This window comes from Aedes albopictus, chromosome 2 (genome assembly GCF_035046485.1).
Source record: "Aedes albopictus strain Foshan chromosome 2, AalbF5, whole genome shotgun sequence".
NCBI classification, from domain to species: Eukaryota; Metazoa; Arthropoda; class Insecta; order Diptera; family Culicidae; genus Aedes; species Aedes albopictus.
The window spans coordinates 278,074,602-278,101,748 of record NC_085137.1 but is presented as its reverse complement, the minus strand read 5'-3'; the positions used below and the strand labels follow the sequence as shown (position 1 = coordinate 278,101,748).

Sequence of the window (27,147 nt, the reverse complement as noted above, 5' to 3'; positions counted from 1 at the left end):
TCTTCATCTCTCGGGGCTCGACGACGGCACTTCTGAAGACTGTTCGATGCGTATGATGGGGGAAGGGATAATTCGGTCATCTGCAACTTGTCTCCAGCATCTGTTGCAGATGGCGGCAGATCAGAGTGGCATTGTTGCATGTAACTAGGTGAATTACAGCAATAATTCTAAGGTAGTGATTAGCCAGTTGGCAACATTCTTTCGTTTCTTTACTTTTACTGCGAGTTTTGTTTTGGTGCTGTTCTGCTCATTCTCACAGGGATTTTGAACACAGTACTCGAGGTAAAAGTCAAAATCTCACAGGCATGCGTTTGATTCAGTAGTACATTGTTATCGCTGGCGTGGGCAGCTTTTTAGTGGCATACCAGTTGAGTATCCTAGATAACCTTCAGAATGTTTTATGTAATTTATGGAAATCATAGAATTCAAACTTAAATTTCGATCTGGCTGTTTCCAGAAGGATATAGGGAATCGCGCCACTTGGGCGGTGGCTTCTATATTCGTCTGTTTTCCACTATAACTCAGTCAAATTTGAACCAATTGACACAACTTTTGGAATGTTGTGAGATAGGTATGGTATCTACTCGAGTACAACATTTCAAGTCAATTGGTTCAAAATTGACTGAGTTATAGTGGAAAACAGACGAATATAGAAGCCACCGCCCAAGTGGCGCGATACCCTATTTGATCAATATTTCATATAATTTGCTCTATTCTCGCGTTCTGTTTTATAGTTTACTACATAGTTTACCTTTTATAAACGTTTTATTTCAGGAGGATTCAGATTTGAAATCGAACACCCAACAAGGATCAAGTTGGGAAAAGAACCAGGCATCAAACAAAAAAAAAAATGTGCACCTGAACGTTGACCAAACGTTTCCTTTGAACTTTACCCTTCCACTAACACCCAAATTCCCGTGACGCCTAGGCCTGAAAGAATGTAGAGGTCTCTATGTACTTTCATAGGTGTCCAACTAATCTTCCTTTCTCATCCCTCAGCTGTCGCAAGGACGTGGCCAGGACAGCACTCGACCGTTGGAGGATTGCGTCAGTCTTGTCTAAGAATCAGAGATTAGTCCCAAATCTTTGTGCTTTGGTAACGGATAGGAAGGATGCAACCCTCATAACAGCGATCCATGACTGTACCACCTACGAATTTGTGCGACCTGCTCAATGCTAATGCTAATGCTAATGCTAATATTTGGTTTCACAAGTTAGTTATACATGAAAATGCAATTGCTACAAATACATAAGAACTACTATCTCTTTGTAATATTTGAGCTTAATAAACAGTAGCAAAAATATCATGGAATGTATACCGCATTTAGTTCACCACTGGACTGCGAACTGCGACTTCATAAGTGCGAAAATGTAAATAAAAGTGCGCGATTGCATCAAATCAGGTTGATGTCTTCGGCGCACTATTTCCATAGACTCAACGTCCTATTTCTTCAATCTATGGTGAACAAGTGCTCTGAAGACACCGAGTGGATTTGATGCAATCGCGCACTTTTATTAGCGTTTTCGCACTCGTGAAAACTAGTGCGATAGTCCAGTAGTGAACTAAATGCGCTATATGTAGGGAAATGGGGCAATGCGCTCATGCGCTCTTCTGTTACAGTGCTCTTGCACTTTTTGTCGCTTCTAAACAGTGCTTCTCATCTGTGCACTTCCTCTTCAAGCGATCCTAGCTTGCTGGTCGCTCCTCCACTTCCGCTGCAGCTCCGTCATCATTTTTGTGACTGCCCTGCTGATCGCATTCCACGTCTCTTCAGTACGGCACATCTCGTCGACGACGTTTTCCACGTTTAATGCCGGCATCGATCTTCTTCGCGCCTCGAATCTGGGGCAGATGAACACCACGTGCTCCGGTGTCTCCTCCACGTTCTCGCACTCCGGGCAGAAGGGCGAAACGGCATGGCCAAACCGATGTAGGTACTGCCTGAAGCAGCCATGCCCAGACAAAAACTGGGTTAGGTGGAAATTCACTTCTCCATGCTTCCTGTTCACCCAAGTCGACACATTAGGGATGAGCCGATGGGTCCATCTTCCTTTCTCCGCGGAATCCCATTCCTGTTGCCACTTTGTCATTGAGGCCGTTCGCACCAACGTTCTCACTTGGCTGGTCCTCCTCCGTTCATAGCACTCGATGTCCTCCTCCAAGGTGATGCAGATCGGGATCATCCCTGCAATCAAACAAATTGCCTCCGACGATATTGTTTTATACGCGCTCGCTACTCGTGTGGCCATGAGCCGGAACGCGCTGTTTAGCTTCCCCCGATTTCGCTTGGTTTTCAGCGCCGCCCCCCAGGCTGGGACTCCGTACCGCAGTATTGAAGATGACACGCTCGCTAGCAACCGCCTCTTGCTGCTTCTCGGACCGCCGGTGTTTGGCATAATCCTCGACAGTGCGTTGATCGCCTTCGCTGCTTTTTCACAGGCGTAGTCGACGTGGCTGTTAAAGTTTAGCCGATCGTCGATCATCACACCCAGATGCTTCAATTCTCGCTTCGACGCCACTGCGTGTTCTCCGACGGAGATTTCCACTCGCTGCACTGCCTTGCAGTTGCTCACCAATAGCACCTCCGTTTTGTGGTGGGCTATCTTCAACTTGACTCCATTAATCCAATTTTCGATGATACCGATCGATTCTGCCGCCAACATTTCTACCTCCTCTGGTGACTCGCCTGTTACTGATAATACGATATCGTCCGCAAAGCCCACGAGCACGACGCCTGTGGGTAGCTGTAGCGTAAGCACTCCGTTGTACATAGCGTTCCACAACGTTGGCCCGAGGATGGAGCCCTGTGGAACTCCCGCCGTCACTTTCATTCTCCTCTGTCCAGCTTCAGTGTCGCACACCAAGACTCTGTTCTGGAAGTAGCTTTTCATGATCCGACACAGGTAGTCTGGAACCCGCATTCTGTGCAGCGCTAAGGCGATGGCCTCCCAGCTGGCGCTATTGAACGCATTCTTGACGTCAATTGTGATTACGGCGCAGTACCGGTTTCCTCTCCTTTTCTGCTTGGACGCCTTCTCGGCCCTCTCCAGGACCGTGCGGATAGCATCCACCGTCGACTTTTCCTTACGGAATCCAAACTGCATCTGTGACAGTCCATGCTCTCCTTCTGTAAACGGTACCACCCTGTTAAGGAAGAGCTTTTCCAGCAGCTTCCCAAGTGTGTCCAGCAGGCATATCGGCCTATACGATGCTGGATCATCCGGCGGTTTTTCTGGCTTTGGCAGTAAAACCACTTTCTGCACCTTCCATATGTCTGGGAAGTGACCTTCTTCCAAACATTTCTGCATCACCGTCCTGAACATATCGGGATAAGCTAGGACTGCCGATTTCAACGCCACATTGGGGATCCCGTCCGGACCCGGAGCTTTGCTCGCTTTCAGTTTCTTCGCCACTGCTTCCAGCTCGACATTGGAGACTTGCCAAGCTTCCGCACTACCGTCGTTTTCCTCACCATACGGTGTTGGTGGCAACGTCGTTGGGTCGTGCTTCGGAAAGAGACCCTCCACAATTACCTTTAGCTTGTCTGGACACATTTCGGCTGGCATCGTTGGACGTTTGATCTTCGCCATCACGACTCGGTACGCGTCACCCCAGGGGTTTGCGTCGGCATCTCGGCATAGCTCCTTGTGGCAGTTCGACTTGCTCACGATTATCTCCATTTTAAATGCGGCTCTGGCCTCCTGGAACACCAACTTCCGCTCCTCCCTATCCGGAAGGTTTCTTGCCCTCTGATAGCGTCTTCTGGCTCTTAAACAGGCAGCACGGAGGGTGTCGAGTGTCTCGTTCCACCAATGCGCAGGACGTCGTCTGTACCTTGGCTCCCGTTTCCGTGGCATTGTAGTGTCGCATGCCCTTGTAATCGCTCTTGTTAGCTCTACCGCATCTAGGTCTGGAGTGTCACTGTCCATACGGAGTGCCTCAACGAAGAGGTCCTTGTCGAAGGCCTTCGTCTTCCACTTTGGCTCGCATGTTCTGTTTCTCTGTATGGCCGTAGGGTTCCGTTGGCCAACGCTGTAGCAGATCGCCTGGTGATCACTGTGGGTGTACTCTTCGCTTACTTTCCAGTTCATGTTGCTTGCTAGCGATGGACTGCAGAAGGTAATATCGATGATCGACTCCCGCCCGTCTTTCCTGAATGTGCTTACGATGAAAACGTTGCACAGTTGTACCTCCAATCTCGCTAGTGCTTCCAGCAGGCTGTAACCTCTTGCGTTGGTTAGCTTGCTACCCCACTCCCCGGCCCATGCATTGAAGTCTCCGCCGATCAGTACTGGCCTGCGTCCAACCAACTTGTCGGCTAACTCCTCCAGCATCCGATCGAATTTCTCCGCTGTCCACCTTGGGGGTGCATAGCAGCTGCATATGAAGATACCGTTGATTTTGGCGATGACGAAACCTTCGTACGTGCTTGCAATCACTTCCTGAATAGGAAATCTTCCCATCACTTGTATAGCAGCTGTTCTCGTGCTATCTGCCACCCAGTTGTTGTTACCGAGAGGAACTCGGTACGGCTCTGCAATAATCGCAACATCGCACTTTGCTTCCGTTGTTGACTGCCTTAACAGTTGCTGTGCGGTATCACAATGATTCAGGTTGATCTGCATTATCTCCATTACTGTTGGCCTGCGATCGCCTTCTTATATGCAGGGCACTTGTATCTGTCTTGTATCAGATCTGTCTGGGCCTTTGCAGTTGGCCGACATGTGTCCAAAGCCCATACACTTGAAGCATCTCAACACCCGTTTGCGGTCACTCTTTGCTATTCGGGCGGCGACCCTCAGCGGGCACACCGAACAATCAACTCGTACCTTGCCTACCTTCAACAATTTGCTAGCCGCAGACACCGACAGTCGAATCATCGCTGTTTGTGTGCCTTGGTACCCCTTCGTCAGACGGATCGTTAGAACCTCTTCTCCCAATTCGCATTGCGTCTTCAGTTCACGACCAAGCTCCTCCACTGTTGCTCTCGTCCAGGTATCGGCATTCGATCGTTGCTTCCTGGCACAAAGCTTTCACGTTCCCATCATCCCTGACGAGGTCGCCCAATGACTTGGCTCTCGGTAGGCAGAACTTTTAATCGCCGGATCCTTCTTCAGCTCAAAGAGCATATCTCCTTGCTGAGTGCGCCTGGTTCTCACCACGTTCTCACCCAGTTCCTTCAACTACGGATCCTGTCGGACTGTCTTGAGGATTGCTGCGTACGACTGTTGGTCGTTTGCCTTGACCAGCAGGGCGTCTCCCATGTGTCTCTCTCGATGGAGCAGACGGCGTTCTTGCCTGTTCTCTTTGGATCTCCTTTCGTCTCGAGCCGGCTTTCTACCTTTTTCGATCCGATTATTCCCTTTCGTTTCCTCCTTTTTGGGCTGATTTTTCTTTTTCTCCTTGCGATTTTTGACGACGTTCCAATCGCTGTCAAGGGGCTAGTAGCTTGGAACATTGTGCCAAGAGGTGCCAAGCACACCGTCTTATACGCTGTGTGGCACACCGAGGCACTCTGAGGCACAAATTTAACACTTGAGTTTGGGTGAAAAAACTAGGCAACCATGTGCATTTGACCTGCAAAATGAAAACAAACAGTTGGTTGTCTTGGTAGTTGCCAAGCAAAATCTGAATCATCAAGCAGTGGCACTTCGGGGCACACTGAGGCACAATTGAATACCCGTTGGCACACTGAAAATAATTGGCACAAGTAAAGATGTGCTCAGCGACTCCCCCTTGATCGCTGTTGGCTCTCTCGTCGCTCAACTCCTCGCTACCTTGAACATGCTTTGTCTTCTTCGGGCGTTCCTCCTCGCCTGGTGTTGCTCTATCCCGCTTGTTCGAGTTCTTATTTCTGCGTCCTTTTTGCTTTGCCTCGCAATCCCTTGCTGTTCCCGAAAAACGGCAACAATACGGTAGAGTAGAGCTTCCGTAAATATAAACAAACTCGCCCGTTCACAAATTCAAAGACGGATATTTATTTGGTTTGGCTTGGGTTTGGCTTGTAATGTTAAATTTTTCCTGTTAATATAAATCATCATTTTACTCCTCTTCAGCATATACAGGGTGTTAGGTTCCTGAGTGCAAACTTTTTAAAGGATGATAGAGGACCATAAATAGTGAAAAAAATTGTTCCACGCATATGGTCAAATCTCAACCGTTACGTAGTTATTGAACTTTCCATGTTTGTGACTCTCATTGCCATAGCTGGCTATAACTTGAAAATGGTCAAACTTATCGCAATTTTTTGGCGCTTATTCGAAAGATTATTGAATTTTCTATCAAATGGCATCTTTGAATCGATTGGTTTAGTTGAATAACTAAGTTTTCTAGAGTAAACTAGCTTAAAATAGCGTGTTTTAATTGGTTTCTGTCAATTATCTTTGAAACATGCGTAATAAATTAAAATTCTTTCTTTGGCAAAGTTGTGGCTCCTGTTCCACTCTACAATTCGTTCTTTGACATCAAGCGTCTATCTCTTATTGTTTTCTTGCAATTTCGATTTAAAAATCGCATTTCAGGTCAAAAATTTGCAACTGTCATGGTAAGCACTTTTTTGCGCACTGTGTCGCACATTTAAATCGAAATTGCTAGAAAACGATACAGTGTCGGACAAAATAATAAGACCACCACCCGTTTTTCATACAAAATTATCAAGTTTGACGAAGTGATACTCGATTTCTAGTGAACAGATTTGGCTGAAATTTTGGCAGTCGCCATGAAATTACGTGAATTTTGATTTGTATTAAATTGATTGAATTCTGTTCACTACATCAAAAGTTATGGATATACGAAACGACAAAATAATAGGACCACTTTCAGATTGCCATTGCCAAAGGATATATGTGAGTATCTGATACTTGATGATTGATAAACAAGTACTAAAATTAAGGATGCCATTTAAACTTGAGGACATTTTCATTTAATTAACCACAAATAACCATCATAAAAATTTGGTGTTAGAATTTTGTCGCACCGTATATCTGTAACTTTGAAAGTAGTGAACAGAACTGAATCAATTTAATACAAATCAAAATTCTCGTAATTTCATGTCAGCTGTCAAAATTTCAGCCAAATCGGTTTACTAGAAACCGAGTACCATATCGTCAAACTTGGCCATTTTATATGAAATAGGACCGGTGGTCTTATTGTTTTGTCCGACACTGTAAGAGCTAGAAGTTTGGTGTCAAAGAACGAATTGTAGAGTTGAACAGGGGCCACAACTTTGCCAAAGGAAGAATTTTAATTTATTACGCATGTTTCAAAGATAATTGACAGAAACAAATTAAAACACACTATTTTAAGCTGTTTTGCTCTAGAAAACTTAGTTAATTAACTAAACCAATCGATTCAAAGATGCCATTTGATAGAAAATTCAATAATCTTTCGAATAAGGGCCAAACAATTGCGATAAGTTTTACCATTTTCAAGTTATAGCCAGTTAAGACAATGAGAGTCAAAAACATGGGAAGTTCAATAACTACGTAACGGTTGAGATTTGACCATATGCGTGGAAATTTTTTTCACCATTTATGGTGCTCTATCACCCTTTAAAAAGTTTGCACTCACGAACCTAACACCCTGTATAATCGTTTTATGTGTGTTTTAAATTACTACTTACGGTTAGTGTCTATTTGCTTATTCCGTTAAGTCCGGAAAGCGGTACCGTACGGTAGCTGAGATTCCTGTACATAAGTTTGTCACATACAAATATCTGATGGGTTTCGAATGAAATCTATAATAATAGTTTACCTTAGAATACTGCCTGATGTGGTGAAATTGACCTCAACAACTACGAGCTGTGATTTCCAACTGCGATATGCTAATCAGCAGCCTCCAATCTGTGATAATGGATTAGTTCGCATAGGATTTAAGTAGGCATATAAGTATAGTTTTAGGTTTAGGTTCAACAATTCATTTTACCTGATGAAGTACTGGGTAATTTACTAATTTTAGATATAGTGCACTTCACTAATTAGGATTAATTTTCAATAATTGTTTACAATACTGGAATGACTTTCAATCTCGCTATCAATTATGGTTTTGTTTTTCTCTGCTTTTTCTTATCGTCCCTATCACTTTTTTTGGTTTGACGTTTCTCCATCGCTGTGTTCTGCACTGCGCTGCGTCAGTGGCGGCGAGTCTCGGTGGGGGCTCGTTGGTAACGGAGGCGCGTCCGCAGCTTGCGGAACACTTCCTTTTAGCAACTTCTCATCATATTCAGCCTTGCAAAATCCAGTAGTGGCACTCCGCGCTGGATTTTACGGCCAGTCAATAGGGGAATCAACGTATTTTGGGCACAGCGGTACGCCAATATATTTTGGACACTTCCATTTGTTTTTGCCGTAGGTGTCCAAAAAATATTGGCTCGTTGCTGTGTCCAAAATATGTTGGTTCCCCTAGTTCTTCTGGAGGCAGCCGTGTTGATGCTATAATCTGCTGCATTGTAGGATTGGACTGCAGCTTGCAATTCCTTTTTATAGCTTGCTCCAGTTGACAGTGCGGTACTCATAGCTTTATTCACAAGTTTCATAAAACCCTCCACCAAACCATTTTGCAAATATTGTTTGATCGCCTCGCTCAGAGCAAAATTCCGCACAATCTTCCCCGTTGAAGAGTGGACTATTATCAGATTTCATAGCCTTTGGGAAACCCTCCCTCTGAAAAAAATCATCAAGTACCGCTTTAGTGTGTTCGAACTTGGTTGATTTTACGGGACGAGCTATCGCATACCTAGACCTGAGATCAATGATAACCAGTATCGAAATGCGTCCTAGTTTTTGATACGGCCCATTAAAGTCAAGTGCGATAGTTTCCCATACACCTTTCGGAGCAAAAGCTCGTCGCATGGGCGGTGGGTTTTCCGCCCGACCATTTGCGGCGCAAATGGCGCACGACTTTACCCATTTCTCTGCATCACTGCTCATTACTGGCCACCAGACTCGGTTTCGTAGAATGATCTTTAGCTTAGCTTCAAGCGGATGGCCCTGGTGTGCTATTCCCAATGCTTTCTCTTGAAGCTGTTGAGGGATTACGGGACAACTATTCTTAAGTAAAATTCCCTTAGTGAAGACAAGACTGCCCGCAACAGACTTGTACTTCATCATACTTCGCAGTTTTTGGCGTCTTATTTTTGAATGTTTGTCGATATGGTTAAGTTCAATGCTTTAAAACAAGTACGACGATGGTTTTCATCAGTCAACGAGGTTGAAACATTTACAGCAAATCATTTTATTATAATAAATATCATTTTTAATAAAAAATCTAAAATTTTACTTTCGGGGTGAAATTGATCAGTCAGTGAAATGTTTTTGTAAGTGCTGAAAGTATTTTTTCAATTTGAATTAACTACCCTGTCCGTGTAGCTGCCGGCTTAGAATAGCACTACGGACTACCTGTTCCGGGGGTAAAAGTCCACCAAACAGGTAACCCCAATCCAAGGTGTCAGGCGACCCGTGCTGAGGGATGAATGGTTGAGGGGGTTTAAAATATGCTCGATCTTTAACGGAGCCCGTAGCGTGGGTAGATCGCCTTTTTGGGTTGCGTTGCGGAGAAAGATCTACCAAACCGAAACCTAGTCCTAACTGCTTCCAACTAGTGGAACAGCATAACTTAGTAATCAAAGGAAAACACTTTGGTCCTTATTACATTTCACACCTTGTTGAATGTGATAGGTCTCGGTTTTAGGCGTGGCCGAGATAGATCTTGAAACAAGGACAAATGGATTAGTATTTCTAATTTTTTATTCGGTGTTCACTAGTTTGAAACAGTAAGGACTAGGGTTCCGATGCATGGTCAATATCGGTATATCTTGGCTTTATTGTTAGGGGATCCGATTTTGACTGAAAAAGGAGCGTGTTCAAAGCGGAACCTATCAATCAGAACCCTCCCTTGCGATTAAGTTGAAAATGAATACTGTAACAAAACCGAATACTTTATAACTTCTCAATGGCGATAAAGTAATACGACATGCACTATACAAGGACACGGGATATACCACAATAGATCAATTTTGGTCGCAGTGGTTTATGTTCCGAACAGAAAAAAAAACTACCCTAGAATGCGAAAAGCTATGCAAAACTGTTACAAGTTTACTAAAGTTTAAATTACATAAGTTTAAAGTTTAATAAATCAAAAGAAAATGCCTGAAAGTATGCAATTTTCTCACTAATTATGTGTATCAATAGTGAACTTCCGAAATATGTAGTACAATTTTATACAAAAATTACAATATTTATAGAACTTGTGATGACGAAATCTGGTTTGGCGAATACTTGGGAGTTACAAACATTCATTCGAATATTCATTACATGTGCGATACAACTACGGTAACAAAAGTTTGAAAGTGTCTATGAAGATCGCCTGATACGCATTTTCAAAAAATATTGAATTTCATACCGAAATATGTGACTAATTGGCCGTAAAATATGTAAACTCATCATTCAATAACCCTTGAGTCAGGTGATGGCCATTTCCCACAAATTGCTTTAAGTTTAAAATGTTATTTTTAACAAATAAAAATGGACCTCTCGTCGATCAATTTCACCCCACTGATCAATTTCACCCGAAATCACGGTACTCGACTTGGTAATCATATGGGCTGAGACGTAGCGCCCAGACATCAGCTCTCGTTAAAGCTCGCTCCAACTCTTCACGGGTTCTGTTTAAGATGAACGTCATTCCATGAGCGTCTGCACGCAGAGTGATGTGTCTGCCTAACAAAAAGTAGGAAAAATGCTCTACTGCCCATACCTCGCTCAACACTTCCCGCTGATTCTGGGCGTTGCTTCACGAGCTCGAAAGCAGTTTCCTGTTCTGCGCCCCAGCTCCAGTTCTGCGATGTTACCACTGACGATAAAGGTGCAGATATTTCCGCAAAGTTTCTGATGTAGGGACTTACAAATGAAGCAAGCCCAAGAAAACTTCGAAGCTCAGAGCATCGTTATAGTTACGCGTGAGAGTGGGAGTACGCGTGTGCGAAGCCGCTAAGAAGAATATCAACAACAGCAAATCCACGCAAATCCTTTGGACGCGCACTCCCACTCTCACTTTGACGCGCTACTATGGCAGCGCAGTCAGACGAGGTAGATGGGTGTCGAAACTTCTGTACATCTTTGACCTTGGATGCTTCTATGTTGAATCCTTTTTCGCTAAGTTCGTGCCAGAGAAAGTTGATTCGAGTTCGATCGATTTGGAAGCATTGAGCGTGAGATTGTTCGATCTTAGAATTTGCAAGACTTGAGCAGCTATTTTCCTCAACTCTTCAACTGTTTTAGCAAACTACAGAACGTCATTGATGTATACGATCTTATTCTTCAGGTCTTTCAAAATACGGGACATCTCACGTTGAAATACTTCTGGTGCACAATGAATTAAATACTTTGACTGTTTTCCTACTCTCCGCATCGACCAATGTGGCGCTAGCTTCTATGCGCGAAAGATCTCTAAAAGTAAATCGCAAAAAAATGTATGGCGAATAGCATCTAATGGCGTATTTCTCGAAGTGAAACACATTATTTGAAAAATATTTGGTAGCGGTTGTGCACAATGATGACCGGGTTGGTGCCTACCAAATATTTTTTCGGTAAAAGCTTTTCATTTCGAGAAATTCGAGTTTAGATGCTTTTCGCCATACAAAATTAGATGATTTTACTCCTGTTGAGCAACATTGAACGCACTCCCTGCCGGTAATCCATTGACACCAAACATCAAACGTGTGAAGCGATACATCCCGTTCTCCGATTTGAACGTGGTTAGGTCGCGTGACTCTTTACTCAGTTGCAGATGATAAAACGCGTCGGACCAGCCTCCTGTCACGCGGCCATGTTTTCGGCCAGCATGAAAATCCAAAATCGATTATTGACTGTGGCTGAATAATATCAATAACAATTTTATCAATAACTGAATTTTATGGAAACTTTATTCCCGTGACGAAGACGAGCTGATACTATTACGACTTCATTTTTAAATAAATAATTGCGAAATTAAAAATCATGTTTTGCTTAAACTAACGATTTTAAAAGGTGAAAAAAAATGGTAATGAAAAAAAGCTTCGCCACTTTTGATTTTTGCTCCTGGAATTATGTTTGTTTACAAACTTTGCGCTGTCATGGGGAACCAAGCAGCCAAGCCACCGCTGTTGTGTTCAACGAGGCGGCTGGAAGTGGGAACCAGAGATGTTGGCTCGTTATTTTCCTGTGGGGCAGTATTGCGGTGACAGGAGGCTGCGTCGGACAAATTCGGCTTGGTGACATATTTTGCGCCATGTAATTTCACCTTCATCTCATCGATTAGGGGTAATCATCGGAAATACTCCCGCTTGATAGCTTTGTTTGGCGCTCTCATGTTCACCACCAAGCGGAAACTGTCTCTGCTGAGTTTTCGACGATATTCTACAGTCTCTACCACCAGGGTGTGATGACGTCACGATTTCGATTCCCGCATCTTGTATCAATGTTTAGGGAACTCAAAAGCATTGTCAATGAGGGAACCCAATTGATGTTGGCTGCAAACAATCCTATTGGGTGGGAATAGGGATTTTTTTTTACTTATTCGTTTATTTGGAAGGCTCGGGCGCCACATGGGCACAACTGAGCCGAAATCTTTTGTTTTTACAATGATTTCACATTTTACAATTTATTACTGCCTTAAAACTATGTTAGTTTGGGAAGCCGAAGTACTTGCGGCTGTTTCGAGGTTAAGGATTGAAGAAAAAAAATGGGAAGGACTGATTTATGGGTTTAAAACTAAATTATTTGCTAACTTATACTAAAACTTTGATGGGACAAATTGTCCATATCTGTAACGGAACCAAAAAGAAATGACTTTATCGGTAGAAAACGACAAGAAGAAGACAAACGGAAGGGGGTGACGACAGACAGGGGCGAACAACAAAACCAAAAGGCGGACAACGAAAACAAGGAACGTACTACATCAAACTCTGACATCAACACGTTTCAAAAACTGGTAAATCAGGTTCATGTATTCCAAATCAAGTCCTGCCAACACTTCTCTAACGGGTTTCTGTTGTTTTCCTCGGACCCGGAGAATTTCATGCAGCTCAGATCTGACCTCACGATACTCATTGCATCCCCACACGACATGTTCGATATCCTGGTAAGCCACGCCACAGACACAGAGATTGCTTTCTGAGAGCTTGGACATAAAGTAAGGTGGCTTATGCGCCACTCCTTTCGGAGACCACCTACCAGTTTATGGATTGCCCGGCCTAGATTGCTAAACCTTCATGTCACTTTATTGACGACTCTTCACTATGGTTTTATCCCCATATTCGAACTGCGGCTGCGATGACGAGTCGGGTTGCAGAACGGTAATCCCCGCCGAACGACTGTCATATGGTCCAATGGAACCTGGAGTCTGCTGTCAAGCGAGTTGTAGTGAAGAAATCTACGACGGAAACCAGCACTTGGGTGACATAGGTCGTCATTAAGGTTTGATCTTTCCTTTTTATACTAGTAATAATACTTTTCTATGAGTACGCACACAATCCAAACCAAAACTGGAACAGTATTTAGAATCCATTTCAATGTAATCCATTTTTTGATATTTTCAAGTGATTTCAGTTTCTGAATACTCAAAGTTGACCTCATAACTTTCTCCATCCATAATGGGGGGAGATCTATCTAATTTATTTTGTTTATTTTTTCATAAACTTATTGAATATTTGAAAAATGTAAGGGTTGTATGAGGGGGGATCTGTAATGCTATTTTATTTTCGTTTCAGAGAGCGAGTAATGGCGCTTAAGCCTAGGCTTTCGAGCCCGGACACAGATCAAATACCTGTGTTCCATCCCAGGAGTAGGCATACCAAAGGAGTGCGTATTAACCTTCTTAGCTTCACCACTCCCAACGATCTTGTACCTAATCCTCATTCCCCTGATAACGAAACGGTTGGTACGGTTGTCCCCGTTTCATCAATCCTCCAATTCGAAAACTTGTGTCAACCATGTTATTCATACGTGGGTAATCTGATTGCCACAATTTTTTGAGTTATCTTTGAAACCATTAGTCTGCACAGTGGGCCTGGCCGTTTTAATATTTGTATCACATTATACCTGATATGCTGCAAATATTAATGATGACAAGAAAATACTCGAAGTAATTTCGGTGTTTCCAGGATGCTTTTCAATACTGGCTGTGCAAGCACTAGATTAGATTAGATTAGATTAGATTAGACTCTTCACTATGGTTTTATCCAAGGGCTACGCCTAAAAGTATTCCCACACTCAATACATTAGAACGGCATAGACACAAAACATTCATTTAACATTTTTATTCTCTCTCCATGAACTCTCTTCTCTTCTCTAGCCTAGGCCTGCCTTTTGCTTTCCCTTCTACCAGAGAAAATAGGTAGAGAAGCGAAGAGTGAACAGCCGTCTGAATGGCAACACTTTTTCTGTTTTGATTTCGTAACTCGGATGTTGGCAACTGCCGAAAAACAGATTAATCCACCTATCGAGAGTAGTGTCTTTCTCGTGTACTGCATTAGAAAATGATTTATGCTGTTGATTTATTAACAAGAAATCATCTAAATTGTATACCAAAAAGGATCAATTTTCGTCAATTTAAGGAATCAATGTTATTTACAGTAATATCCTTGATATTTAAAAATATTGGTAAAAAAATGTTTCAAATGACCGCAATACTTATCATGAATTATGCGGCAATCGTCAAGGTTTGTTGATTTTGTTCGATAGGATACCAGTTTGACGGTTCGATAAGGTTTTTTTTGGCTTCACACTCTTCGCTTCTCTACCTATTTTCTCTGCCTTCTACCTACTTTCTTCCTAACCTGTCGTCGTGTCGAGTACTCTTAAGTGCAAGTGTTCATCCGGGACGGTGTGCGTGTGTGTGCGTGCTCAGAGTGTGGCTACCGTCGCGAAAGCGGGTACTACGGTGAGCCACGTGATTTGGAAAATTACGCTATCTACTTTAGTAGCTTCGATAGCGGGAAAATGAGCCATGCGCATGGACTTATCTACTATCATGCATGATTTGTTACTCACGGTTTGACTTTCGTACGCTTGGAGGACTGCTTCCGATGATCTACCCACGGCGGTCACTCATCGAGCATGAACTCGCCGCTGGGGATCGCGCGTCGAGGGGTGTCGAGATGGACGCTGCTGCAGTAAACCTCCGGTCTGTGTGTTGGACGACGGGGGCGGCCGTCGCGGCGCCGCCGATGAACGTTTCGACGGTTTGCGCAATTTGACGGTGAACTTGGGTGTCTTCTACCTAAGCCTAGGGCGCGATTGACGGACGCTGGCCCTCTTCCGGTTTCCGCACCTCCGGGAAAAACCTCGTAGCTGACGGTGGGGTCAGAAGCGATCCTAGCTTGGGGTGTGACGTGTTCGGTCTTGAAGACGGCCACAGACCTAGTTGGCGAGCACGTGGTGTCATACGACAACCAAATTAACACACATAAAATACACGCAAATTTCACACACGGTTTACCTGCACAAAACTAATCCAACGCACAATCTCCTTCTTCTCGACAACTTTGCACAAAACTTAACTGCACTACTAGCTAAAGGGAAAGACTTAATAAGTTAAATGAAGACAAAGCATGTTAACAAAGACTACCTTTAAACACACGTTACGGCGCGAAACTTGAATTCGATCACTCCTGCCTCTTCCACTAGCCAGAACGAAGTGGTTGATCAAAGTCCTAGATGCCTCAGATAAGTCGTGAAATGCAATTACCACCATCAGGTTTGAAATATTTCCCGAGAGAATACCGCAGATTTTCGTTTCCACGCTCGCGAAATATTCAAGGTCAGGGGGAGGAGGGTGGTCTGCATCGAAAGTCTTTCGTCATACGACTCGTCTATATCTCCGACCCAAGAGAGAGTCAACCCATTCGGCAAAGTTCAACATCCTTTGAATGCAACTTTAGGGGGGTCAATGCACAGCGCCGAGCGCGCAATTTCGCAAAAAGTGTTAGCACTATGCCTTTTGGACTGCAGGTCACATGTGCGTGTTGGCTGTAGTGGGAACTCATTTAACTTGTTAATCTTAAGAGGTGCTACTCGTGAACTCGGAAGAATGTTCATGCGGAAAGGTTAATAATGTCTTTTAAACTGGTTCAATATTAAGTCTATATCTATGGGAATAATTTTATTGAAGATCACGAAAAACATTTAAAGAACAAAAACTACATATGTATACCCGTTACACATTACACGAATGAAATCGCGGCTCAAATCCAACCCTTTGAACCATGGCTTCTTCGACACCTGTGGAATGATGGAGTGCAACCATCTACCCATCTCTCCATCTCTCCATTTGTGTTGCCAGCTGATCAAGGTCTCCTGACGGGCCAATGCAAAAAAAATCATCGAAGGCGATTTGACGCTCGTAAATATCGCCTTCGCTAGCGCCCACCTTAGCCAGAGAGTCCGCTTTCTCATTGCCCGGGATTGAGCAATGTGAAGGGACCAATGAGCGTTTGGACAAAGCACTCAAGACTTGGCGTATTCCTTTCAGGAAGTACGCTGAGTGCTTCATCGGTTTCATTGACCGAACAGCCTCCAGAGAGCTTAGACTGTCGGTAAAAATGAAGTAGTGCTCAGGTGGAAGAGTGCGAATGTACTCTAAGGTGTAGTATATAGCCGCGAGCTCAGCAATGTATACCGAACATGGCTTTTGAAGCATGAAGGTGGCGCTATGAAATTCGTTGTAGACACAGAATCCAGTCGAATCATCGGTTTTGGAACCATCTGTGAAGAACTGTCTGTCCCCGCTAACATGCCCGAACTTACTTGCAAAAATTTGTGGAATACCTATGGAACGAAAAGATTCCGATATACCGGTGATCTCATCCTTCATAGAGAGATCAAAATCCACAGAGGAGCTGTCGAAGTCTGAGAAGTTGTCACGATTGGTGTTAACCGGAGATGGGCTTACCTCCAGCGTCATGTACCAGTAGTACACACTCATAAAACGAGTTTGGGGATTCTGTTCGAGCAGCTTTTCGAAGTTTTCTATGACTAACGGATTCACAACCTCGCATCGGATGAAGAACCGGAACGACAACTCCGCAAAGCGGTCTGTCAGAGGCTGTACACCAGCAAGTACTTCTAAACTCATTGTGTGAGTCGAGTTCATGCAACCTAACGCGATCCGAAGACAACGGTACTGAACCCGTTGAAGCTTCAGCAAGTGTGTTTTCGCCGCGGATTGAAAACAGAAGCTACCGTATTCTAAAACCGACAGAATGGTTGTTTGGTACAGCCTGATCAGATCTTCCGGGTGTGCTCCCCACCATGTTCCGGTAATAGTTCGCATAAAGTTGATTCGGTTTTGGCATTTCTGTATCAGATACACAATGTGCTTCCCCCAGGTGCATTTGGAATCGAACCAGACGCCGAGGATTGAAAACAGAAGCTACCGTATTCTAAAACCGACAGAATGGTTGTTTGGTACAGCCTGATCAGATCTTCCGGGTGTGCTCCCCACCATGTTCCGGTAATAGTTCGCATAAAGTTGATTCGTTTTTGGCATTTCTGTATCAGATACACAATGTGCTTCCCCCAGGTGCATTTGGAATCGAACCAGACGCCGAGGTATTGTGAAGACATGCTATGAGTGATTGTCTTACCCATCAGAACGAGTGGAAACTTAGCCGGTTTGTGTATTTTAGAAAAGACAACCATCTCAGTTTTCTCCGGAAAGAACTCGATACCCAGCTTGAGAGCCCAAGTAGACAAATTGTCCTAAGTATCCTGTAGTGGTCCTTGCAGATCGACTGCTATTGATCCCGTTACAGAAACAACACAGTCATCCGCAAGCTGCCTTAACGTGCAGTTTTGCATGAGACATTCATCTATGTCTCTAACATAAAAGTTGTAAAGAAGGGGGCTTAGACATGAACCCTGGGGGAGGCCCATGTAGCTAATTCGTGAAACTGTCAAGTCGCCATGAGCGACACTCATCTGCTTCTCAAACAGCAAATTATACAAAAAATTATTCAGAATTGGTGAAAGGCCACTTTCGTGTAGTTTGTCGGAAAGATCATCGACACAAACTGAATCAAAAGCCCCCTTAATATCCAAAAACACTGAGCCCATTTGCTGCTTTTGAGCAAAGGCAAGCTGAATTTCTGAAGAAAGCAACGCGAGACAGTCGTTCGTCCCTTTGCCTCTGCGGAAACCAAACTGTGTATCTGACAACATGGCATTCGATTCAACCCATTTGTCCAGTCGAAAGAGAATCATCTTCTCCAACAGCTTCCGTAGACAAGACAACATCGCGATTGGACGGTACGAATTATGATCCGACGCGGGTTTCCCGGGTTTTTGAACAGCTATCACCCTCACTTGTCTCCAGTCATCCGGAACGATGTTGTTATCCAGGAACTGATTGAACAAGTTCAACAAGCGCCTCTTAGCGACGTCGGGGAGGTTTTTAAGCAAGTTGTACTTGATTCGATCCATTCCTGGAGCGGAATTGTTACATGAAAGAAGAGCAAGTGAGAATTCAATCATTGAAAACGGCCTATCCATGTCGTCCCTATCGTCGGAAACATCACGAATTATTCGCTCCACAGGCACGGAATCTGGACAAACTTTTTTTGCGAACTTGAGGATCCATCGAGGAGAGCTTTCTCGATCCTCGTTGACCGACGACGCGTTACGCATTCTTCTCCCGACGTTCCAAAGAGTTCTCATCGAAGTCCCGCGCGACAAACCCTCGACAAACCGACGCCAGTAACCGCTTTTCTTCGCCTTGATCAAGTTCTTGAACTTGCTTTCAAGGGAAGCGAACCGCTTGAAGTTTTCGACCGAACCGCGTTTCCGAAACTCTTTGAACGCCGCGGGGGGTTTCCTGCGAACCGACGGACCTGGCACTGGTCGACGTTGTGCCTGAAGCGCACTACTGATGATCAGTTCTGATAGAAACTGATACTCTTCCCGCGGTGGAAGGACTTCTACCGATTGCTCACCGTCGATAACTGCTTCTGCGTACTTCTCCCAGTCAATGTGTTTGGTGAGATCGTAGGCGATGTCGATAGATGGAGGTTGATGTGACCCATTGGAAATAGAAACAACAATCGGCAGATGATCACTACCATGAGGATCCTGGATAACCTTCCATGTACACTCCAGCTATAGTGAGCTCGAACAGATTGAGAGGTCTAATCGGCTGTTTCTAGGGCTGCCATCTTGAGCTGGAGGTGCCACTCGTGTAACTTCTCCGGTATTCAAAATTGTCATGTTGAAGTCGTCGCAGAGGTCATATATCAACGTTGAACGGCTGTCATCGTACAGTTCCCCCCAGCCTGTACCATGGGAGTTGAAATCTCCCATGAGCAGCCGAGGCTCGGGCATAACCGAGCAGATGTGGGCGAGATCCCTGCGAGATATTGCAGTTCTCGGTGGAAGATATATGGAGGCAACACTGAGGGTTTTACCTCGGATAGTCACCTCACATGCGACTGCTTCAATGCCTGTCATCGGATGAAAATCGACTCTGTAAAATGAGTGCTGCTTCTTGATCCCTAGAAGCACCCCTCCGTACGAATCGGATCGATCAAGGCGAATGATATTATAATCGGGAAAAGGTAAGGTTACATCAGGTGTCAGCCATGTTTCGGATAGTGCAAAAACATCGCATTGTAAATTGTTAACTAAAAATTTAAAAACGTCTAATTTCGGTGTAATACTACGACAGTTCCAGTGTAGAACCGAAATCGTATCTTCGACCTCGGTGGTTAAATTAGCCATCGAAAGATACGATTGTCGCAAGGAGGGGCATTTTAGAAGCCAACTGCTTCAAAAGAGGGGTCACACAAGGAAGAAGTCCTTTAACAATGTTCTTCACGGAATCTGAAGCATTGAAGAAGCTGAGGATGATGTCTACGATGCCAGAGAGCGTAAACAATGGCGCACCCTGAGGTTGCTCCTGGTGCTCCGAATGCTGTCTTTCCGGATGAGAATTCGAAAAACGTGGGACATCTGGGATTTTAGATGTTCCCGGGAGTGATGGAAAGTCTCGTTCGTCCTGGATTTTGAATCCCGGAGGGGAAAGTTTTGTGACTTTCTTACCACTCTTGAAATTTGTCATGGTGGGTTGGGGGTCGCTGCTAGGCAGATTCCGAGGTTTTTTGGTGGGTCTCTGGAGCCTCATCCGTTTCCTCGTTTCACCCTTGAAAACAAAGGGAACCCCGTCCCCGACCTGATCATCGAGAGATAAAGACGAGTAGATGTTATGGGATTCAACGATCGGGGCAGCTTTTTTCAGCATTTCGGCGTAGCTTCGCCGTGATCGCTGCTGCAACGATCGTTTTTGATGTTTTTTCTGCTGTATGTACCTTGGGCAATCAATCAGATCATGTGGACGGTCGCTGCCACAATAAACACACTTGGGCGGCGTTTTACACGCACCGTCCACATGTCTCTCCCCGCATGTTGCACAGCGAGGTTTATTGCTGCAGTACTGGGCGGTGTGGCCCAGCTGCTTGCAATTGATGCAATTCATTACCTTCGGTACATACAGCCTCACAGGTAGCCGAAGTTTGCCAATCGCCAGCAGATCTGATAATGCTGATCCGGAGAAGGTCACACCAAATTCGTCAGATGGTGTGTAAACCTTCTTCTCGCCCTCCTGGGATACCGAATGCAGTTGCCGGCATTCCAGTATCTGGACAGGAGGTAGAGAAGGGTTATGGAAACGACCACAGCCTTGCATGATCGTTTCGCAGGTCAAAGATGCGTCGGTGACCTTCCCCGAAATCTCCGACGCGCTCGGAAGGTAAACGAAATACTCGCAGGCCACAATCTCATTAGCGTGTTTTCGGTCGCCTACTGTCACCCGAAGCTTAGCTGTACCGACCATGTCAATGGAGACAACGGAAGAATACCGCTTAGTCAGATCCTTGCTGATTTGAACGGTGTTCAAACGTTTGCCTTTGGGTCGGAAGAAAACAACATATGGCCCGTTAAAGTCGGGAGGGTAGGCCTTGAGGCGGGGGGACGTCGAAACAGATTTACTGTTGGTGTCCATTGGAGAAGCACCAGGGTGAAGGGAGACAAAGGGGATAGCATTTATATCGCCTTGTTGGCTCGAGCAATCCGATGCCAATAACAAAGCTTCGTTGATGCGGTACGACGTACCCCCGCCATCGTCATCACCACGGGGCACCCAAAAACCTTAAACTAATTCTATCACGGGGACGAGAAATAATCAAAAAAACAAGGGACAAAATTAACGCTACAGGAAAAGTGAGAAAAAACTGCTTATGTACCAAATTAAATCTAATCAAAGAGTCAGTGGAGAGGGGGGAACAACGAGAGGTAACTTTATGTACTTATCTTTGTGCACTCTGTTTAGCCACAGGCTCGATCGACGACGACAGGTCCAAGCGATCGGATGGCCCGCACAGGGAGGAAGCGAGCTGCCCGTCGTTGGTGTGCGGGAGTTGAACGCTCTCTGCTCTTCTCTCGGTGGGCTGCTGCTGTCGACGACGATGAGCTTGGGTACTCACTGGAAGAAGCCGATCACGGCCGCGCGAGCGGCGCGGTGTGCGGGGGGTGCTGCACTGCTGTGCTCGATAAGCGGACAATGCGCCACGTGATATAATGAAAACGTGAACTTTACTCAAACCAAACGAACTTTTGCGGCAAAAATTGTGGCCTTGCCAACCGCACGCGTCCCACTAGGGATAATCACTTCTACACTTGATCACTCGGAAAACTAGCACTTTGGAAAATAGCCACCGAACTGGATAGTATCGGGCGACAAACCGGACGAACGAAAAGTTGCGACTGTCTCGCACGAACGCTCGCCAAAGAGTGGGGAATAGGGATGTCATATACGTGGTCTCTACCCTTTTGTACCGCCAATATTCCACTAATCCACTGTGGTGCTGTTGTGACCTTTTCGATAATACCCCGTGCCTCCATCTGTTCCAGTCGCTGCCGAGCTTCTTCGTGATAAGTCGCTGGGATATTATAATATGCATTACGTACCGGTGGAACAGAACTATCAATGCTACCGTATGCGTGATAATGTTTGCACCATCGTCAAATAAAAATCCAGTTTGACTTGTGAAGACAATGTATTGGTTTTATTTGCAGGCATTTAAACTATTACTCATATCCTAGTAGGCTGTGAATAAAATGAGTTGATTTTCTTAGTTTTACACTTGCATAATGACTAAGTGGCAACCTAGTTCGTGATTTGTCCACGCGCAAATGTCGAAAAGTATCCGTGGTAGTGTCAAAGTCAAGATTAACAATTTTTGAATTTATTTTTTTATTTTGACATTGCATAATGGTGTAGACATTGGCACACAAACAAAAGTTATAATAACTATTGATTCTGGAATTTGGTACGGATCGATAGTTTTTCGGAAATCGGAAAAAAACGGAGGTTACGTTCGGGCAAATTCAATCATTCTTATATGGCACTACTCGTAGCTCCTGGATGCCATTTGTAATAATGTAAGTTTTTTTTTCTATGGTCGAAGGATCATAAAGGCCACCGTAATTTTCCTTTTCGATATGCCATGCCATTAAGTCGCTGATTTCGCGTTTCTTTGCCATTTTTCTCATTGAGCGCATATAATTCACCCAAATCTTATTTTTGGTGGCAGCGATAGCTTTCTTAATCCATGTTAACCTTGGACGAACAGTGGTCACCTTCGGGAATAGTTGCCCTTGCTGTTTTTTGGTCTAAGACTGTTTTACGGTTCTCTTGAACACTCCTGAAATGTCTTTTTTAACATTTGCGCGTGGACAACTCCCGACTACCGCTGCTACCCCTTCATGGTGCAAATTTTAAACTTAAGAAATCGGATTTTTTTACCCGCAACCTACTGTGATATGAGTTAGAGCTTACGTACATTCAATAAAAACCAAGGCATTGTGTGTACAGGTGATATGGGTACCTTATTTGTACGATGGTGCAAACATTATCACGCATACGGTAAACCTTATTTTGACGCCAGGCATCTTAGGTAACACTGAAGATTCCTCACAGGTGTTCACCATTTCTCCGACTTGAAGCAAACCCATGTCGCTGGCTGTAGCTCTTCCTAACAGCGATCTCTGGCCTTCCCTAACGACGAGGAAATCTGCCGTAACTGCATGCTTGCAACTGTATCCAACTGCCTAAACCGTAGCTCTGAAACTACATTCTATCACCACGGGTTTATTTGTTGCGTATGCCCGCAGACCAACGCTCCGCGAAATTGGACTTTGAACAAGCAAATCACACTTGGGCACTCAAACTGTTTCGCAAGCTTATCCCAATCCTCACCGCCTACGACGTTCACATCCGCCCCAGAATCAATCAATGTGCATTGCCCAGAGCTGAGATGGTACAGTGGCGTACATTATCGCCATGTCACACCACACAAAAACAGAGAGATGATAGAAAATGCATAAATAATAGTAATTCAGTGAATATTTTAGTTTTTGAGTTTAGCCAAGCAACCAAGTTCAAAGTTCAATACTTATTATGTTTGTTTTTCTTTCGTTACAGTTATTTGGTGCTTTACTACGAGGATGCTCAACTCATCTTTTACATTTGAACGTGGCACACAACTCATTCAACACTAAAAAAGGAAAAGAAATCCCGCCATCATTTAAACAATTCTTTACTAGCAGCCTGAATTTGAAACACCTCAACATTTCTAATTGTAAACTACCATTGGAAGCTTTGAAACATCTTTTGCTGGGTTTTGCTTGCAACGAATCAACAGCTGGTCTATATTTAGACCTAAGTTGTAACTCACTGAGTTCTCAAGGCGCACATGTTTTAGAATCATGTATTCACGGCGTACGGGTTCTTTCAAGCTTAGATATAAGTGATAATAATCTCGATTTAGAGATGGCTTCCGTACTCACTGCCATTGGAAAAAATCCATCAATAAAGGTGCTACACATGAGTAAATGTTTCAACGGAATGAAAATAAAGCATATTTCTACTGTTATGGAGGCTCTTGTAAATTTGATCCAGAAGGACGATTTCCAGTTGCAAGAGCTTGTTCTATCGGAAAACAAACTCAAAAACGATTTACACAATTTTATCAATGCACTAGGAAGCAATCAAAGCCTACAAATGCTAGATATAACTGGAAACCTGATGGGCGATATCGGTGCCCGGCTTCTGGCAAAGGCGCTCCAGATTAATAACAGGCTAAAAACAATATGTATGGATCGCAACAGCATAACATTACAAGGATACGCTGACATAGTGTATGCGTTGGAGCATAACTTTTCGATGAGAAACATTCCATTTCCTGTATTCGATATTACACCATGTTTAAAACAGCATCCTGAAAGAACAGACACACTCATGCGGAAAATGCAAGAACTACTGTCCCGAAATGGCGATGGGTCAAGGCGAGGAAATGGTCAAGGATTCAGGTAATATCTTGTGTCTTTTTCATATTTTATTGCTTTTTTTGCACCGTATTCGACCCTCTGCAGATTTTTTTTTTGTCACACTACAATATGTTCCCACCAGTTTCAGCATACATTGGTTCGTTTCGCTGCTAGAAATTTTAAGCGTCGGTTACACTTTTTGGAATAAGGAATGGAATAATCGGTTTGTTTACTTGCTACTTTCTTTGGTGTTTGACGTGTGAACAAATATTTTAGACGATTGAACATTTGCACGGTAATCTATAAAGAAAAGCAAGATGCAATAATTTAATTTCAAATTCAAAACGTTTTACTACTTAAGCAAAAAAAAAAACAGAATTAAATTGGGCAACTTATATTCAACATTTCGTGAATTAAAGAAGGAAGAAGCTGTATATTAGAAATTTTGGTTATTGCTACCAAAGTGTAAACAAATCGAAGATCTGAAGTAAAGATTGACATTCTTATTTTTTCATTCGTGTTTCACCACATTCATTGTCAGCTGAATTCATTCAATTCTCTGTTGTTGGGTGACTTTTCAGAGCTCTTAAGAGAATCGCACGATTGATGTTTGGTGCTGAATTCTTTAAGCTGGGGTAGGGTGCCTGTACCAGTTATCGCACTACCTAAGGAAAACTATTTCTACAAAAATAAGAAGAAGACCGTCGAATGTTATCGATATGTCAAATGATTGATTCGATTTTATACTTTACGGGAAAAATATAGAAATGGAGCCAAAACTACTTAGAGTATTTATTACGGCATGTGCCAATGAAAGGAACCCTGTACCAGTTATGGACTTACTTACCTTACCTTACCGATCAGGCTAAGGCCGGGGTGGCCTCTGCTGTACATAGTAGCCGTCTCCATTCCACTCGGTCCATGGCTGTTTGTCTCCAGTTTCGCACTCTGCGTAGGGTCCGCAAATCGTCTTCCACTTGGTCGACCCACCTAGCTCGCTGCGCTCCACGTCTTCTTGTACCGGTCGGATGACTCTCGAGAACCATTTTAGTCGGGTTGCTATCCGACATCCTGATGACGTGACCCACCGTAGCCTTCCGATTTTCGCGGTATGGACGATGGTTGGTTCTCTCAGCAGCTGATGCAGCTCGTGGTTCATTCGCTTTCTCCAAGTCCCGTCTTCCATCTGCACTCCGCCGTAGATAGTACGCAACACCTTCCGTTCGAAAACTCCAAGGGCGCGTTGGTCCTCTGCACGTAGGGTCCATGTTTCGTGCCCATAGAGGACGACGTGTTACGGCGAACTTTATTCGATCGTAGAGCTTTGCGGAGTCCAAAGTAAGTACGATTTCCTGCCACAATGCGCCTCAGAATTTCTCTACTGGTGTCGTTGTCGGCGGTCACCAGTGAGCCCAAGTACACGAATTCTTCAACCGCCTCGATTTCATCACCGTCGATATAAATTCGGGATGGTGGGCGCGGAGATTCCTCCCTGGAGCCCTTTGCCATCATGTACTTTATCTTCGACACATTAATGACTAATCCGATTCGCCTGGCTTCACTCTTTAGTCGGATGTACGTTTCCGCCATCGTCTCAAATTTACGAGCTATAATATCAATCAATATCATCAGCGAAACCAAGCAGCTGAACGGACTTCGTGAAAATCGTTTCACTCGTGTTTATCTCCGCTCTCCTGATTACACCCTCTAAAGCAATGTTGAACAGCAAGCACGAAAGACCATCACCTTACCGTAACCCTCTGCGAGATTCGAAGGGGCTCGAGAGTGTCCCTGATACTCGAACTACGCACATCACTCGATCCATCGTTGCCTAGATCAATCGTATCAGTTTGTCCGTGAATCCGTATTTGTGCATATTCTGCCATAGCTGTTCTCGATCGATTGTATAATACGCCGATTTGAAATCGATGAAAAAGTAATGTGTGGGCACGTTGTATTTGCGGCATTTCTGCAACACCTGGCGGATGGCGAACATCTGGTCCGTTGTAGCGCGTTCACCCATTAATCCAGCCTGATATTGCCCCACGAACTCTCTTGCAATCGGTGATAGACGGCGGCATAAAATTTGATAGAGTATCTTGTAGGCAGCGCTCAGTAGTATGATCACGCGATAGTTCCCGCAATCCAACTTGTCGCCTTTTTTGTAGATGGGACACACGATACCTTCCATCCATTCCTCCGGTAATACTTCCTCCTCCCAAATCTTGGTAATGACCCAGTGTAGTGCTCTCACCAGTGCTTCTCCACCGTATTTTAGAAGCTCACTTGGTAGTTGATCTGCTCCAGCGGCTTTGTTGTTTTTCAACCGGCCAGCCTCCTCTTCAATATCTTGGAGGTCAGGGGCCGGAAGTCTTTCGTCCTGTGCACATACTCCTAAATCTGTTACCACGCCTCCCTCGGTACTTGAAACGTTGCCATTGAGGTGCTCATCGTAATGCTGCCGCCACCTCTCGTCCACCTCACCACAGACAAACAGACGTAACACCTTGAGCGATTTTCATGGAAATCCATCGCCCAGTTCACTACCATCACCTGGTGGAAAAGTTGCACGAATCACTGTGAAGGCGCTAGTGTGAAACGTCAAACGCATAGAAAAACAATGCGCGTGCCTCTGGTTGTGAAAGCCACAACTACGAAAATTTAAAATGATCGTTAAAAGCGTGGTCGATGGAAACTTCGCAAGTGTTACGTCTGTTTGTCTGTGACCTCACGCTCGCTCGTGAGAATATTCCCGTGATTATCTCGGCACATGTCGGCTTGTGGCACAAAGCCTCT

General features: G+C 44.4%; 1 protein-coding gene across 14 annotated transcripts in view; it reads left to right on the top strand.

The window, feature by feature from the left end:
- Nucleotides 1-27,147, top strand: part of LOC109398163 (F-actin-uncapping protein LRRC16A) — a 632,161-nt gene that overhangs the window by 119,694 nt on the left and 485,320 nt on the right. For all 14 annotated transcript variants that reach the window (XM_062851852.1, XM_062851842.1, XM_062851847.1 and 11 more), the window contains exon 6: nt 23,507-24,393. In XM_062851852.1, the coding sequence (XP_062707836.1) occupies nt 23,507-24,393 (887 nt within the window). The remainder of the gene's footprint in view (nt 1-23,506; nt 24,394-27,147) is intronic.